Source organism: Diplotaxodon limnothrissa, linkage group LG2, assembly GCF_057381915.1.
Source record: "Diplotaxodon limnothrissa isolate DT_005_m linkage group LG2, D_limnothrissa_male_GT1.1, whole genome shotgun sequence".
NCBI lineage: Eukaryota > Metazoa > Chordata > Actinopteri > Cichliformes > Cichlidae > Diplotaxodon > Diplotaxodon limnothrissa.
The window spans coordinates 35,986,944-36,004,560 of record NC_140597.1 but is presented as its reverse complement, the minus strand read 5'-3'; the positions used below and the strand labels follow the sequence as shown (position 1 = coordinate 36,004,560).

The following is a 17,617-nucleotide window of genomic DNA, read 5'->3' as shown; positions in this document are numbered from 1 at the left end:
AGCCTTTGATGTCCTTCGGAGAGAGCTGATAATGAAGGCTCCTTACATCTTAATTCTTTTAATTGGAGTGTGGATGTAACAGGTTGCTGATACCAGATTCTTTGGCTTGATGAGGAGAAATTTTGTCCAGTTTCTTTCATAAAGAGTCACACCTCTCCTGATAGATCACAGTAAAAAAAAAAAAGACATACGGGGCATGCCTTCAAGCACAGCTCACAAATATTCAGTTTGTTTTCTTTGCTTTCAAAATGACACTTCTCCTAAACAGCTGGGTGCTGTAGTTGTGACCAAACACGACTTCAGCTGCAGTAAAAAGTGTATTAGACTAGTGTTCTTTTCAGGTCTTACACAATGGCGCATGTAAGATTACATAAAATCCATTTTAAAAAAGCGCTGTAATGAGGTAAAAGGTCACTGTGATGTGTTTTTTTAATGATTTTTTGGTCCACTGGGGACCAAGGGCTCAGAGGCATCAATGACATAACAATGCATGTAAGACAACATCATTTAAAGCAACTTGATGAGAATGAAGAAAACTACTAGTTTCCTTCGTCTTTGTAGTGTAACGCTTCTCATTGGGCCTTACTTTGCAAATGAGCGAAGGGGCGTTTGTGTGTGTGGTCTTTTGTTTTTAGCTGTTGCTAAGGGGAAACCAAGGACACTGTAACACTGCAGCAGCTTGCCTACTCCTCCTCTGGCCACTCCAGGCAAAAGAAAGAAAATAAAAATAAAATAAACCTTCTGCAGCTCGCCCTGGGCAAGACAACGAGGCATTTGGTTCAGGCAGCAGCTTGCACTGTAGCCTCAGGTCCTGTCTGGCTTGCACATGATAGATTTTAATCAGTGACTTATGACCCAAACCAGACTACACTCACTGCATTCAAGCTTCAGTAATCTCACAGTCAGCTGTGGTTCGTTTTGGACAACACTGCTAAAGATTTGCTGAGTCATAGTTAATTTTTCTTCTTTTTTTTTTACACTGTTAACTGTTCACCTATTTTTTTTAATATTCTTATAAATGCACCATAGGGGGGCTTGGGGTCAAAACGCCATTTTCAGTATACTACTGTGTATATTGTTGTATTGACAAGTCCTTGAATCTTGAATTGAATGAATCTTGAATTTCTTGCTGTTATTTTCTTATAAAATTACATGTTATTTGTAAAAAGATATAAGCCAAAGAAAAGTGTTTGTGCGCGAGTCTAGGGTTCTCCTGTGTATGTGTGCTTAAGACCAGGATGATCTTCAAGGGCCTGCTTGTTTGTACCTGCTGTGTCATTCTGCTCGTCCTCTCAGCATGACACCCTGTAGCCTTGGATCAGCCCCTTTGACATCAAAAGACTTCTGTGATTCTTATCAGATAATATTCTTGTCCCTCTTCCCTCCCTCTTGAGTCTAGTCTCCTCACACTGTTGACCTGGATCACGCACACTGTTCGTTATGGCCCCTTGGTCTTTCCTCCTCTTATCACCGTGATGGCCAGGCCATGATAAGGCAGGTCCAGGCTCAGGACGCAGGGAGGAGGGAACTGAGCACTCTTTTAAGCAGTTGCACAACTTCAAGGCAGTAAAGCACTAATCTTAGCTGTGTGCATGAGGTACTGTTGTTTACACACTCACAAAAGTGACATATTTTCTTAAATGTATTCTGACTTGTGCAATGCAGCTTAAACTTTAGGTATTATTTTAATGTCAAGTTTATATTAATGTGATTTAGGAGTACACCTGACCTAGTCATACTTATCTTCTTAGTTCAGCTACATCTGACATGTGACAACAGCACATCTGTCTCAGTGGCACATGCATTTATGAGTATACCGGCTAGGGCAGACAGACAGAGGAGACTGGTGTCCAAAGTCACGACCCTGCCCTGACCTGAATGAAGGAAATGGTCACACTGCTTGAGACAAAGCAGGTTAAAGGAGAGTCTGAGGGGCTGGCTGGTCAGGCTCTAACAATGGGTCCGTGCTCTAAGACTGTGGGCCACACAAAGGCCACAGAAACCCCCTTTTTCTACTCCCACATTGCAAAAGAGATGGCATTTCACACCGGCCTGTGAACAGCCATTCAATCAAACTACTGTTTAACCCGACCCCTGGCCTTAACAGAAATTAAGATGGGTCTGGCGGGATGTATTTAGGTAACTGGCCACACTGAACTCACTTCACCTAGCCAGCATCAAGTGAACCAACTGAACCACGGCTTTTTTTCAGTTAATATTACAAGACTTTGAATGTCAAAATCTGAAAATGCATTCTACGTTGTAATCACTGCTAAAAAAAAAAGTGGATATTCTTTAAAGCATGTAATCAATAGGTGTCTCAATAAATAGCACCCTGGGGAATAAGAAACATGACCAGACCCTTCATCTGGGTCAACTACCCTCAAGCTGGGGCTGAAAGAGGCAACCACATGACCCTCTCTCTTCTCAATGGACTGCTCCTCCCTTCTACCTGTACGTGGCTCGGATCAAGGTGTGGGGGCTGAATATCAAACAGACTGAGGCCTTTGATGTGGATAGAAACACAAACACTGATTTGAGCAGAGTCGTAACAGCTTATTTGTTCCCTTTAGTCATTCATTGAGCTGCTTGTTGAATGTGCATGTCTTCAAAGGACCGCTGCATGCACCAGTGGTACAGTAGCTGAGGAGGACCTGAGAGATGGCTGTCCTGGAGAGGTTGTGGGAAGGCCATCTGGCTTCCTGTTCCTTAGATTTGATATTGATTTATTGACTGTACATGGAAAAGATAAGGGGGGGCAGCAGCTGCCAGAAGTTCTCCACCGCATCCTCACAAACAATGGACCTCCTGGTCATCTGCATCCTGACTAAATAGTTCATTCGTAGGTTTTTACAGGGAAAAACATGTGTTACAGAAGAAACAAGTGTAATATAAGGTTTGTCTTTTTAAAGTAACGAGAAATGTCAAAGGTCACTAACACAATTACACAAATTAACCCCTTTAAGGCCACAGATTTATCACTAATTTTACACTTTATAGTGTATATAAACACATTTACTGCTCTGCAGAGCTGACATAATGGCAGTTTTAACGTGCGTTGCGATAAATACTGATCCCAATAATGAGGTGCAAAATTGCATTCACTATTCCTAACAACCCCTAACAACCTTTCACAGTTTACACAATCACAGAAACCATTAATTCAAATTTAAGCTCCCATGAATAACACGTCTCCCATTCCTGTTAAGTGAGCCAGGAGCAGTTTGGCCTGATCCCTGTTGTTAGAGGTGTTAAAGCAGTGCCACAGTAAATTGTACTCAAGCCTCATCACCAGTGCAACACCCCCACCCCCCCTTTAAAGAAAGACACACTCACAGAGAGAGAGACTCTAGTGTCAGTCACCCAAGCCTGTTCCTCTTGCCCACCCCCGAGCCTTTCTTCCCTTCCCCTGCCCACACAAGCCTGTGATGTGACTGTCTGAGATAATGAGGTGAGAATTTTACTGCAGAGCTCTGTGAGCCTGGCACCAATCTGTGAGGAGGAGAGCCACCGGGCTCTGGTCTGCAGGCTCTCTGGTATGGAGCGCCCTCTGTTGATTGCTGTGAGCTCACAACCACTGCTCTCGCGGGTCTGCAATGCACTTCAAAGTGGGAGATCAAGGGTCGACTTGCGCATGACATCCAGAGAATGACAATGCCTCAGCCAGCCTGCACCTACTGCAAGATACCAGTCCCCCAAACACAAAGGGACGCAGGCAGCGCCCGCAATACTTTTCTTCATGGAGGAAGCACATATTCACGACAGTGATATACATACAGGAAGAAGGTAGTGCTCTATCTGCATTCTACACAAATACTGTTGGGCAGAGGCAGTGTGGGAAAGGACGGCAAAGGAGACATACTGGCAACAGATTCTTTGAGGCGCTCTGTTTGACTGCTGAAGCATTAATTGATAAGATACAGCAAGAGCCATCATCACACTGCTTATCTTTACAGAAAGATACCTCATTATCTTGTGTATTTCAAGACAAACATGTATAACAGCGTGATCAAAGCGTTTTCAAAGTGGCCTCTTTCAGCTACTTTAATATTCTATAGTTGAAGCACAGATGTGAATAACAGTCACTCCAGCTTCTCTTTAATAAATAAAAGCGGAGCAGTTGCATGAATAGCAAATACGAACTTGCAGGTTTAGTTAGATCCTGTTCATAATCATTGCTGCAACTGCACCCTGATTGTTTCGTGCAGCAGTGAAAGCTGCTTTCCCGTTCACACACACGCACACACACACACCCTTTTCCACCCCAGCAGGCAGCTAGAGGTGAGCCTCTTGTGATCAGGTTGTCGTTTCCTCCGGTTGGCTCTGTTATTCCAGAAAGCCTTTGTAAAGGAGCCAAGTGGCCCAAGCACAGACAGAAGGTGGGCTCCTCGCATGCATCTGAGGATGTCAGGCAGGGGAGGGAGGGAGGGAGGTGCTCCTGGCAGGCAGAGACAAGAAGAAAACAAACATGGAGCTGAAACAAGACAGCAGCATTAAATCCCTGCTGATTTATACAGTAAATCAGACCAGATTTACATTGTTGTTATAATAAAGAAAACACATCAAGGATTTACCTGATTGACACGTGTTAACAGATCCAAAAAAAGGGTTGAGATTAAGTGTATGCTCACTTTAAACAAACCATGTGTTGCGCAATTCTGGTCAACACGTGTTTGGAGAAGAGTACAACTCAAAAGAGGATCCTGAAATTAAATGAATAAGAAAATTGGAAGTCTTTAACTGTCTGAAGTCTCTCAAATCAAGCATTCCCTTTTAAAACTCAAAATCAACCTTAAGCTGAGTAGGAAACTCAAAAAACTGACAGAAAAGACAAGGGTTGGCGTTCTGCTGCTGACAAGTGTTTGTGCTTTACAACGTGTTTTATTGTGTGGTCTATGAGCAGGACTGCCATGTAGTAGCCATGTGACTTTTCAGAGCCATGTGACTTTAATTTTTTGTAAAAAAGCAACTATGAAAGGCTGATGTAAGCCAAAGTATCCAAGAACTGGACTGAAAATCAATGACAACAGGTCTTATGGCACGACAAGTGCAAATTTGAAAGTTTTTGTTCATCATTGTCAGCATGTATGGAGAAGGTCAGGAGAGAGGTCCAACAGTGAGTGTTTACAGCCATCTCCTAAACACAGTGGACACTCTGTTATGGTTTGGGGCTCCATTTAAGTTGGTGGTGTTGGGCATTTTGTCAAAACTGATGTAAATATGATCACAGAAAAGCACCATCGGAGTTTGAGTCACCATGCAATATCATCTAGAAAGCATCTGATTGGAAACCGCTTAATTTTTCAGCATGAATATGATCCCAAACACACAGCCAACTCAGTAAAAGCATACCTGGGTAGAAAAACAGAAGGGAACATTATCAGTCATGAATTGGCCTCACCAGAATGTGGACCTCAACATTATTAGAGCAGAGTGGGATCATCTTGACAGAGAACAGAACAAAAGGCAGCAAACATCCAAAGAAGAACTTTGAATGTCCTTCAAGAAGACAAAGAAAGTTCAAGATGTGTTGAAGAACAAAGGTGCTTGTACCAAATAATGATTTTGAAGAACTTTTATGCTTTTGCATCTTTTATGCTTCTGATAATCAGCAGGCATGACTCACATTTGTAGGGACTTTAATTTGCGGCATTGCATCGTCTGTACGTAATAATTGATCCGAGGTCAAAGCGCGCCCTCTGCTGTTCAATGCTCACCCACGGCAACGACCAAAGTGACGTGACTGTCACATTACACCGCCGGTCGGGATGGGCAACGGACACCTCCTCGCCATCTATATTTAGATGTTTAACCTGTATAAGCAAATCCTAGAAAACTGCAACCATCGGGGGAGCCAGGCGGTTTGGAGCATTAAGGCCAGGCAGCAATGGCCACAGTGAAAAAGGACGACAGGCTGACGAGGTCTCAGAGCTTCGTGTGCGTCGGTTTCGCCGGGTTTTTTAGCAAAACTGTCACGTCACCTTTAGAGGTGGTCAAAATTAAAAGTCAGGTGGGCACCTTTCACTCCAAGAGGGGTTTCTGGCAAAGTTTTCTCATCATCTACCAGAATGAGGGGCTTAGGGGATTTTGGAAAGGAAATCTCGCCTCTTGCCTCCGGTTGTTTCCCTACAACGCAGTTCACCTCGCAACATACAGAAAGTGAGTAAAGTTACTTATACTTATGGTTTGTCTCACGCTGTGTGGACTGCAAAGCATTTTATGTGATCGTTCGACCCAAATTTATCCTAAATAGTTTGTTATTCGACTTGGGTCACGTGACGTCGACTTTGCGTTTGTGTTTTGAGGTGTAAAACGGAATGAAACACGCTGAAATTACAGAAAAAATAATATTCAAGTTAATTCTTTATGTATCAGGACCTAAAATAATAAAAAAATAGTTGACGTAAATGGTCTGTTTTTTTTTTTTTTTATCCCTGAAGTTAAAGATGCACTTCCTGTTTCTCTATGTGAGTCGCACGCTCCATTTTAAGCCAATCAGAAGGCTGGATTTTCTCAGCCGAGTTTTAAAGTCGAGGGTTGTCTCTTCCCCGGGTTTTGTCTCGCAGGTAGTGTGCCGTTATTAACCATCGTATTCCTGAGGTGCAACATGTTATATATTCCCGAAACTGGTAGAAAATGGTAGAACTAACGTTTATTTTCTCATAATTTCGGCTTACTATCGAAATTGCGTTTATTACTGAGTAGATCGAAATGTCCAATTTTGACTTATGGATGGCAATGGAAGACACTGGCGTCACTTCAAATTCAGTCAAACCTTTAAGCCGTCCCATTTTTTTTTCAGTAGACTCAAGAATCCTTCAAATTTATTAGGTTAAACTGTTGAAATAGTTGTTTTTGCTTGACAAATTGCTCAAATTATTAATAAAACCACATCCACAATATATGAGATTTGGGGTTTCGTTCTTTGAAGATGTCCCAAATTTCCCAGCCCCGCTTTGTTAGGGTTTGTTATATGTTGCAGCTCTGATACGTAGAAATATAAGCAGTTGGATGAACTTTGGTTTGGGTCTGCGAGTCCTGTGGTTTTACAAAAAATCCCAGTGAGAGGAAATAATGCCTATGAGGCAAAAATGAGGGCATGTATACCGATTCACTGCTGGGTAACTTCAGGACAAAACACAGTCAGTAAGCAGCCGGCAAGACAACAGTAATCCCGCAAAGAATAGCAAATCTACTGCCTACTATCTGTATTAGTCATTATGTTTCCCGATGAGGTGTTTTTGTTTCGTTTTGTTTCTTATACGCGTGTGCGCACATAAATAATACGCCCTGAGTGGCCAACCTGGTGTCCTATGCTGTACACACAGTTCCAGGAAAAGAAGGCCTTTTCCTATATGTCTGTGACACTCACAAATACACACACGTGGATTCAGTTATTCACGTGCTTCTGTGTTGGAGGCTTCCAAGAAGTGCTCTGAAATAAAAATAGGTGCAGTAGATGTCCGAAAAAATATTTCAAAGCAGCAGAGCTTGTCTGACTGCTCTGAATACACTTAATGTCATTTGCATGTGTATTTTAAATACTAACACGATGCATAAACAAACAGGGTGGCCTTCGATGTTGTGAACAACCACTTGGATCTTGTCTTTTTATATATAGCTATCTATTTATACATGTGTATCTATATATCCATGTGTATGTATTGTGTTGGACTGTCTACAAGACAAACTGTCTTACAGGGACATCTGAGTTTTATTTCTCATAGATTTATTTCTTTCCTCTGTGTGCAGGATAGTCCACGTTCACATGGATGAACTGGGCTTCATCTCTCAGTGGAGAGCCATATTTGCTGGTGGACTGGCCGGTGTTGTTGCTGCTCTGGCCACGTACCCGCTGGAGGTGGCAGAAACCAGGCTGATCATTCAAAACTGCAGGCAGCCCACATACATCGGCGTGGCTCACTCCTTGTCAAAGATCTACAAGAACGAGGGGCTGCTCGCCCTCTACAGGGGATTTTCCCTCACTGTCTTGGGTTCGTATACACGTTGCTACAAACTAATTCGTTTTTAGTGGATCGTGTAAGATTTTGCATATGAATCTCATGTCACGAAACTCCACCTTTACCTTTAGTTTCATGTCCTTACAGGTGCAGTTCCCTTTTCTGTCGGATGTTATGCAGTTTACATGAACTTGGACAAGCTGTGGCAGGAGCCTCCTGTTCGCTTCACTCCCCTGCAGAACTTAATAAACGGCTGTTTGGCAGCAGGAGTGGCTCAAACCCTCTCGTACCCTTTTGAAACTGTAAAGCGGAAAATGCAAGTAAGTTTACAGAACACCTTTTCTGCTTGTGGGGTATGTTTGGAGAACTGAAACAGGACTATTTTTTGTTTTTTCAAGCTGGAAGTAATTAAAATAGAAACATAAAGATAGATACACCATAGATATTTTTTTAAAGGTGTTAAATGGAAGTGTTACAGCTGCATACCGATGCTGGAAATACTGTGTTGGTCTTTTTAATTAAGTTCATATTTCTTCTACAGATCTCTCAGCTGCTGACTGAGTAATTGGGAAATGATTGTAAACACAACACATTTACAGTGTAGATGCGCCTACATGCTGGCTGTAGTACCATATTTAGTCCATAAGAGGGCAGTAGATGTTTACCTAAGTACGGGCTGACCTTACTCAGCCACTCAATGATTTTGAGTATGCAAAGTTAACATCAGAATTACTTCAGTGGTGATTTACCTAAATATAAAGAGAAGAGATATTTACTGCATGTGTTTTAAAATGTTATAATCACAGGAGTCGTTGGTCTCCACCATGTTGCTTTTAAATAAGGGTGTCTATACGCTGCAAAGGACTCATTGGGAACAATGGTGTGGCAAAGGACAGGATTCTACATCCGGTTTTATCTGCCTATTATTAGATGGGTTCAGCAGAACAAGGTTCAACAGCAGCTGGGAATGTGAATGTGTCCCAGCTCTGCAGAAGCTATAGATATGTTCTCTAAAGATAGCCAGCAACTATCAGACAGCCGGCGTGTGTTTCCAGTCTGCTGAAGCATCGCACCGACGTCACTTACTTTAAAGAACAGTCCTGCGTAAAGGCTTCATTTAGCTATTCAGCTGTAGTGTCTGTCATTAAAAAGCTCAGAGTTAAACATTAATTCGGGACAGAGCACAGAGAATGGGGGGAAAACAGCGGATGATGTTTGCTGAGGCTTGGGGTAATGATTTAAGACGTGTATAGTTTAACTTGCTGGCTAGCTTGGCTAGCTTTAAGTGTCCTCTACAGATGAAGCTGTTTGAATAGTCCTATTGGTCTCGTGCTTTATCCATGAAACACAATAATCTAATTCTGATAGTTGCTCTCTGAATCTTTGGCACTACTTTGGTGGCCCCTCCAACAATATGAAGATATTTTATATTTACCTGTGACTGTCCTTTTGCATTTACTGATAAATGACAGCTGAATAAAATCAAACACATAGTGTCACAATATTATGTCCTCTGACCTTCCCGGTTCTGAGTTAATAAGCACCTTCAAACTCTGATTCACCATTTCCTATTTTGGCTTTCATTCTTTTTAACAGGCACAAAGCGCCCGTCTTCCCCATTTTGGAGGAGTCGACGTCCATTTCACTGGAATGATCGACTGTTTCATACAGGTGATTAAACACAACGGCGTCCTTTCACTGTGGAACGGCCTTACTGCCAACACAATAAAGGTATGATTCACTTATACATTGGTAGCAATTTCTTGTTATATGGCCAAAGTACGGGTCTGTTTGATCTTCTGTTATATAAATAAGAGCATTTACGTGTTTTACGCAGGAACAAGGGGCGGGGCATGGAAAGCAATGTTTAGTGTGCGTAGTTCACAGCAGGAATTTCACTACCAAGGTGGAACAGCATGCTCCGCTCTTAAAGCTACAGATCCCTTCATAGCCCAAAACTGTTTTTACTTGTGACCGTTTTAATGAAAATAAAGTGCATACCGAGTACAAGTTCTCTGTCGATCTGTGATCAAAATAATAAAGTGTTGGCGTGACTTTAAAATGCAGTTGTCTTTTGTTACTCCCCTACAGATTGTTCCCTACTTTGGCCTTCTTTTCACCTGCTTTGAGATGTGCAAGCAGGTCTGCCTTTACCGCAACGGTTACATTATCTCCCCCTTGAGCTACAAGCTCACACCGGGGGTCGACCAGAGCCTCGGGCCGAACGAGCTGGAAGAGGTCAAGCGCCACTTGAAAAACAGGAACTTTGGCTCAGGGGATTCGTCTTTGAGAAATCGATGGTGATGCTTTACGTGAAAGATGCCTGGTTTATTAAAATAAACGAGAGAGAGGGAGCGAGAGACTGAAAAATGACACAATAGCAAATCCAAGGGCATCCAGGAGCCTACCTCTCTCAGACTTTTACATTTTATTTAAAAGTATTTTAAAAAGTTGTTTACCCATCCATGATTTACGATGGCTTTTTACCTGACATGTGCCTTTTAGGATAAATATTTATTTTGGGAGCTCTTTGCTGCATTAGAATCAGTGCCATAGTCTGCTCACATAAAATAGTTTTTAAAAAAATGCTCATGGATTTTGTGAACTCTGACCATCATGAGCGCCATGTGACAGGTTATAATTTTAATGTATGAATGAAGGCAAAATTTTTAATGAGTTTTAAGTTAAAGTATGTCATTATTGATGATGTATTCCGCTAACATGGCAAGAAAGAAAAGTGTTTGTGAGGTTTAAATGATTTGTTTTTCATTCTGAAGGTAAAAACATTGATTTAACCTCCTGTTTGCTGAAACCCACATTCCTCTACGGTGACTTTGCCCTTAAGTTGTCTGTCAGCAGTCTAACCCGTTTTCAATTGTTTAAAGTTACTACGGACATGCACCTTATTTAAGGTGCTTGTACTTTACAAGTATTTCCATTTTCTGCTAGTTTAAACTTGACATTGACCTCTACTGTTTTGTTTACTCCAACAAGCTACTTTTCAGATTCTGTAATATGTGACGGATTATTATATGAAAAGATATTAACAAGAATTTTTTTTATAGCTGAATACGTTTACTGGTTTGTTTCTGCATTTTCGGTCAACTCTTCAACCTCCTCTCTTGCTTGTAGTGGTAATTTGCTTTAGGCCAATTTGTTATTTGGTTTAAAGGTCTGTGTGCTCAGGTTGAGAGTGAAATCAGTCAGGTGACTGTATCACGTCAGCTCACGTGGGCAACTCAGTGGCAGCCAAAGGACGTTAACAGCTGGGATGACCTTTACCATAACTGTGAGGCCTCATCTGCCCCAGAATGACATTTGACACGACCTTCAGGTTAATCTGAATAAGAATGGTAATAATATAACGCCGTGACGGCGCCTCTCACTTCTGTTCAGATGCGACTTTGCAAGTTTTGAAAAGTCGCAAAAGTAATTCATAAACTTTCCCTCATGCGGGACTGATCTCGTGCCTCGATTTATCTGAGCGACAAGGGAAAGCTCCAAATCTGAATCGAAGGTCATCGCCTGGCCCCGCCCACTACTCCCAGAGCCGGCCAATCGCAGAAAAGAATCGAAGTTCACGTTTTTTCTCGCGCACAGCCTCCTTAAATCCCCTCACTTCTAGATAGGATTCGGCCATTTCAACCCCACCAACAGAGTAGCTGGACGGCGGCTGATAGCAACTGAAGATGAGTGAACAAGCTATTTCCTTTGCCAAGGACTTTTTGGCTGGTGGTATCGCCGCTGCCATCTCTAAAACAGCTGTAGCTCCCATCGAGAGAGTGAAGCTTCTGCTCCAGGTGAGTGTGAACTGCTTATATCCCTGTGCAAACACCTGAAAACCTAATGACACTGTAATTATTGACATCAGTCACATACGTGTGTTGACTACTGCTGTTGCTCATTTGCAGCTTTTCTTCTTATTTCTTATGTTTGGAGGGGAAATTATTAAGATGCTTATGCATGTGGCAAATGGTTTAAAATCTAATAGTAATGGAAATCTGCTGCATCGTCAGGAGTAGAAACTGGGCTAAAAATAGTAAATCGAAGCGGCTCTGTCAGAGATTGGTGCAGGCACAGATGAGGAGCGAGCATAATCGAGGCGCACCACACTTGTTATGTAATAGACCGGCCTGAATGCTCGCATGAAAAGCGGCATTGTGACAGGAGAATGTGACCGTCTGTTGCCACTGTGGTGTTTAAAGTTATTCTCGTGTCAAGACAGGTCATTAGTTTGTCTTGACATCAAACAGCCAAGGTCACAGCAAGGTTTGCGCCATGGCGCTTCACTGCTGCATTGGGCCCGGCCTCAGCAGTGGCAGTGGCAGGGGGCGGGGCCGTGAACTGTTGAATGAAAGGGCTGTCCACCTGCACATGAAAGCAAATGTGTGCGACTCAGTAGAATAACGGGAATCTCCCAGCTTAGACAACTCAGAAGGTGACCAGGTGAAAGCTTGAAGAGGAAACGGGATATGACGAGCTTCACTTGTTGCTGCCTCTAATGCACTGCGGTGTCTCTGCTTTGTTTACAGGTGCAACATGCCAGCAAACAGATTGCGGTCGACAAGCAGTACAAGGGCATCATCGACTGTGTCGTTCGTATCCCCAAAGAGCAGGGCTTCCTCTCTTTCTGGAGAGGAAATCTGGCCAATGTCATCCGATACTTCCCCACTCAGGCCCTAAACTTTGCTTTCAAGGACAAGTACAAGAAGATTTTCCTCGACGGCGTGGACAAGAGGAAACAGTTCTGGAGATACTTTGCGGGTAACCTGGCATCTGGCGGTGCCGCCGGAGCTACCTCCCTCTGTTTCGTCTACCCCCTCGACTTCGCCAGAACACGTCTCGCCGCTGATGTCGGCAAAGGGGGCCACGAGCGTGAGTTCAAAGGTCTGGGAGACTGCTTGGTGAAGATCTTCAGGTCCGATGGCCTTAGGGGTCTGTACCAGGGCTTCAACGTTTCAGTACAGGGCATTATCATCTATAGAGCTGCTTACTTTGGCATCTATGACACAGCAAAGGGTGAGTGTTTGCTGAGAGACATTACAAAGCTTTGTCTTTTTACATAGCAGTTTTTAGCCTTGTAATCTCACCGGCTAATGTTTCTCTTACAGGCATGCTTCCTGACCCTAAGAATACGCACATTATAGTGAGCTGGATGATTGCTCAGAGTGTGACTGCCGTAGCTGGTCTTACGTCCTACCCCTTCGATACTGTCCGTCGTCGTATGATGATGCAGTCTGGACGCAAAGGAGGTAATAAAACTCCAACAAAATCAAAGTATAACTTCCTCTTCTTTTTTTCCCCCACTGTTCTATTTAAATGAGGTTGTAACATCTGTGTGATTCTGTCTCTTCCCCTTCAGCTGACATCATGTACACGGGCACCATTGATTGCTGGAAGAAGATTGCACGCGATGAGGGCAGCAAGGCCTTCTTCAAGGGAGCCTGGTCTAACGTGCTGAGAGGCATGGGTGGCGCCTTTGTGCTCGTCTTGTATGATGAGCTTAAGAAAGTCATCTAAGATGTTTTTGTATGTTCACTGTTCATGTTGTGAAGTTTAACTGTAACATATCTTGTACATTTGGAAGGACTTAAATGCCGAGCTATATTTATAGGGACCAACTAGTATTTTCTACTAGTTGTACTGGGGGAATATGTTATGCACTCTTCTCTTGGCCCATTCATTTTCTTTTTTGTTTTGCCCCTTACCAGAATGTCATTCCCTGAACACAGGAACCTTGCCAGTAAGCGAGAAATAAAGGCAACCTACAGAGTGAATCTCCGGCCTGGTTTTGAGGTGTAATGCCATGTATAAAGTGTACGCGACAGAGTGTGACTGAGATCCCCGGCTGCGCGTCTCCTCAGTCACGCCTCCTGAGGAAGCTATTTGGCTGCCTCTTGTGAGAAATGTAATCTTAGACTTGCAGGTTGCAGTTGGGGGGCCGCCAAAATCAGCTGCGAACGTTGACCCGCAGACGATATTTTAACCGAGACATGCTCGCAGCGAAATGATTCACAGAAAGTCATTAGCTTTAGCAGTCTCCTGTGCATTTACAGAATTATAAAATAGTTTCGAAGAACATTTGCACAGGTGACTTCCTCTAGGATTACCTGTTGTAAGGTGGATTATTCCAACCTTCTAAATATACTTTTATCTCCTGCCAAGCCTCTTCTGACTCCCAACTGGTGTGACTGACGACTACGACCTTGAGCCATTTGTCCAGTTACCAGTTTGACACACAAGTTATTTACTGTCACGCTGAAGGGATCTCGGGATGAAATGAAAGTGTATTGGAGGAGATTTCTGCATTCTGGCTGGTTATTAAAACACATAAATGACAATGTAGAGGGTTTCTACTGGGGTGCACTGCTTGTGTCCACGTGTATTTAAAGGGGGTGTCATAAATTCCTGCTGATACATGATCCTGGCATGCGTAAAGAGGCACATGATTGTCGCTTGTGTAGGACAGGACATAGTGTTCTTACTGGTCCAGCTAATCGAGGGTGGGCAGGCCGTTCTATAAAAGTCAGCTGCAGACTTTGTGCTCTTTGGTTTAACTCAACTTTGGTTCAGTTCTGTCTGTTTAATTAAATTCAAACCTAGCTTAATGTTTGAAAGTCAAGAGAAGTGTATATTTAAACAGTTTGATCTAACAGTGGCATCCTGACACATGCTGGGTATGAGACCATGGGGACACTTGGCCACTTTAATCTGCTCTCTTTATTCAGACATGATAGAACTGCTGCCCCCTCTGAACATCATCTCTGCATTTATGCATTTTTTTTTTAAAGTTTCATTTTAGAGGAAATTTGACAAATGTTACTAGTAAAAGAAACTGAGGGGAAAAAAAAATCTTTGTAACCCAGGTTCTGGATCAGTGCAGCGTATTCAAAATCTCTAGCCGCTGTGGACTGTTAGCGCCCCAGAAATCCTCCATGAGTCTTAAGTCACTGCTTTAATTACTCTTACCATGGGTGAATGAGAATATTAAGGTCTTTGACTCACTGTGCAGCTCTTAAAGTTCATCAGAAGTTTAATTCTGTCACTGGCAAGGTGCCTTTAGTGTTTTCCACTCTTTGATCCAGTGATATGTCCTCAAACTTAATCACTTACCGGTACTTCCAAGATGACAAGCAGAATTAATCAAATTAATCTTGATGAGACACAATGACTACGACTTAGACGCTTAACCCAAATTGATCCTGAGTGGAGGACACAGTGCTGCTAAAAAGAGGCTAACAGATTACATGATTTACTCAGCTGGACTAATCTTGCTTTCAGTGATTCACAACGACTTGGACCCGACCTCTTACCCACAGAAATTAGTTTTAATGCTGTTTTCTCCAGTCTGGTCTGAAAGGCCCTTCTCAGCAGGTAGCCCATAGTTAATCCTTCATTCAGTAGGCCTCACGTTACAGCTGTCCCATTACAGCTTTAACAGGGATCACAACCTTTTACTCACTGTCTGCGTGGCTTAAGATATGCCACAGCTCCTTGAAGTAACACGAGTCCTTTACTCAATTCCTCAGTCATAAAAATAGATGAATTTTGCTGGTGGACTGTATTACTATTTCTCAATATTATTTCATAGTGGCTCCAGTAACCACTTGAGTAGCGGTTTATACATTTGCCTAAGAAAGATTTAGTCCTGGGAGTAAACACAAAGGACATCCACAGTAAAATCTCTGCCAAATCAAACACGCAGAGCTGCCCACTGTGGCAACCCCTCATGAGTAAGGGAGCAGCCGAAAGCAGCTTCTTCTCATTATTTTTAGTACCTTTATTACAAACAGAAACACACGCTGCTCCCGGACATTTGCAGTTTTTATGATGGAGAGTAGGCGATAGCTTCTTAAGTAAAGGTTGCACTGCCACAGGGGAAAAAACACTAATGACATGTAAAGCCACATAAAAAAAAAACATTACCTGAAGCATAACATGACCAAATATAAACATAAACTCACCCCGTGAGTGTTATCTCTCTGTTTTACTACTAAAACTGAGGCTTTAATGTCTCATTACTAGTGTTTTACTGTTATTATGTTATTATGAAAAAATGTGGTGTCGTTAAAAAAAAGTAATATTTACACAAAATGAGTACAATGCTGTGCTTATGTAAAAGTACATAGTTACATTCCCGTACTACGCTATGCAGGTCTACGGATCACTGAAGATACCCTTTACTACCCTTTACTCTGGGCGATGAGAAACTTCTGTCAGCCGGGCTGTTGCGTAATTTCGGCTGTTAGACCGAGTTACGTCACGGGGTCATGACCTCAGAGCTTTCCACTCATGGCAGTCTCTTCTACAGTATCTATCACATGATCCCAGTAAAAACAAAGACTCGCATATGATATTTGCTCTAATATATATTAATACAACAACGATTCTGGTACATTTAAATGTTACTATGTTAAGATCATTATGCGGGTGCTTTTTGCGTGCTAAATGTGTAAATAAGCTAACTATTACAAAACGTGCTGGAAACCTTTTATTTTGAAGGTTTCCAGCACGTTTTGTAATTGTTAGCTTATTTATACAATTTAAGTCCTGCCAGACATCAGACATGGATTTTTAAGATTTTATTTTTATTGACGACAAAAAATAAATAAATAAATAAATAAAAAAGAAATAAATTGAAGAGCAGTGATTGCGCCACCTTGTGGTCTTTAGAAGAAACATCACAACACAGCTTTGCTAAAAGCTCTAACGTTATATTTAATGGAAAATGAAGCAGCCAGAGTCTTTCATGTTTTGTTTTTTAATAACGATAATACTCTATTTAATGTAAGCTTTCATGAACACACACACCTGTTGCTATCTTCTTTCTCTCCCATTCACTCTTTGTCTGTTTAATGAGCTCCACATCCTTTTCTTCCTTTCACTGGCCCTTGCCAGTATCACAGTCTGAAATAATGAAGCAGTGCTCAGAGAATTTTTCTTGGGATGTGAGCAGGAGGAAAAGAAGCAGAAGGAATAGACTTGTTTTCCTTGTCCAAATAAATAAATAATAAGTTAAAAATAAGGTTGAACCTGAATGTTTAATTTGGAACAAATACATCATATAACAATATACTATTCAGAACTTGTCACTGTGTATTTTGCAATGTGAAGTTGGTTTTATTAGTGTGTGTTCAAATATGGAACTTTGCAGAAGTGCTGGACTTTTTCTTTTAAGTGGCCAATATTCAGATATTTTTAATGCATCTGAATACACGATCTTTGTTTATGTTGTCCTGAATGACAGATTCTTAATCATGTCGATTGTATGAAAGACCAGTGAAAATTTCAAGCTTTTATCTTTAACAGTTCTTTAGATCTTAAAACATTCAGTGTTCAAACATTGGCTCAGCTTTCGATGTTTGAAAAAATATTTAAGTATTTGCTTTATGAAGCTAAAATTTTCCAGCTCTCATTATATATGTTCAAACACTGGACCATAACATGTTCATGCAACTCAGAGATCCTAGAGCAGAAAATGTTGTCAGAGTTTGCTGATTTGAGATGGAATGGTCCACATGATTAATTTGATAAAAGTGGAAATTTGGAGGACTTTAACCTTTAATGAAACATTTCTGTGTTGTTAGAATAATACTTTTTAGGCATCTGAATATTATTTACATTTACTGAAGTACAAGTTCACAGTACTTTATCTG

The 17,617-nt window shown here is 41.9% G+C and overlaps 2 protein-coding genes across 2 annotated transcripts; both read left to right on the top strand.

Annotated features, from left to right (window-relative positions):
• Positions 1-5,812: 5,812 nt before the first annotated feature.
• On the top strand, positions 5,813-10,517 carry slc25a43 (solute carrier family 25 member 43). The gene is made up of 5 exons (XM_085363189.1): positions 5,813-6,159; positions 7,753-7,994; positions 8,109-8,281; positions 9,558-9,692; positions 10,053-10,517. Exons 1-5 carry the CDS (start codon positions 5,888-5,890, stop codon positions 10,263-10,265), a joined length of 1,035 nt encoding a protein of 344 aa, XP_085219315.1. The 5' UTR covers positions 5,813-5,887; the 3' UTR covers positions 10,266-10,517.
• A 1,060-nt stretch (positions 10,518-11,577) lies between these two features.
• On the top strand, positions 11,578-14,403 carry slc25a5 (solute carrier family 25 member 5). Its single transcript, XM_085363201.1, has 4 exons — positions 11,578-11,761; positions 12,494-12,980; positions 13,073-13,213; positions 13,324-14,403. The coding sequence occupies exons 1-4, from the start codon at positions 11,651-11,653 to the stop codon at positions 13,479-13,481; spliced, it is 897 nt and encodes a 298-aa protein (XP_085219327.1). The 5' UTR covers positions 11,578-11,650; the 3' UTR covers positions 13,482-14,403.
• The last annotated feature ends 3,214 nt before the right edge of the window (positions 14,404-17,617 follow it).

Coding starts and splice junctions, on each gene's coding strand:
- slc25a43 (XM_085363189.1), top strand. CDS start 5,888: ATGGCCACAGTGAAAAAGGACGACAGGCTGACGAGGTCTCAGAGCTTC. Junction 6,160..7,752: donor CACCTCGCAACATACAGAAA/GTGAGTAAAGTT, acceptor CTCTGTGTGCAG/GATAGTCCACGTTCACATGG. Junction 7,995..8,108: donor ATTTTCCCTCACTGTCTTGG/GTTCGTATACAC, acceptor ATGTCCTTACAG/GTGCAGTTCCCTTTTCTGTC.
- slc25a5 (XM_085363201.1), top strand. CDS start 11,651: ATGAGTGAACAAGCTATTTCCTTTGCCAAGGACTTTTTGGCTGGTGGT. Junction 11,762..12,493: donor GAGTGAAGCTTCTGCTCCAG/GTGAGTGTGAAC, acceptor CTTTGTTTACAG/GTGCAACATGCCAGCAAACA. Junction 12,981..13,072: donor CATCTATGACACAGCAAAGG/GTGAGTGTTTGC, acceptor TTTCTCTTACAG/GCATGCTTCCTGACCCTAAG.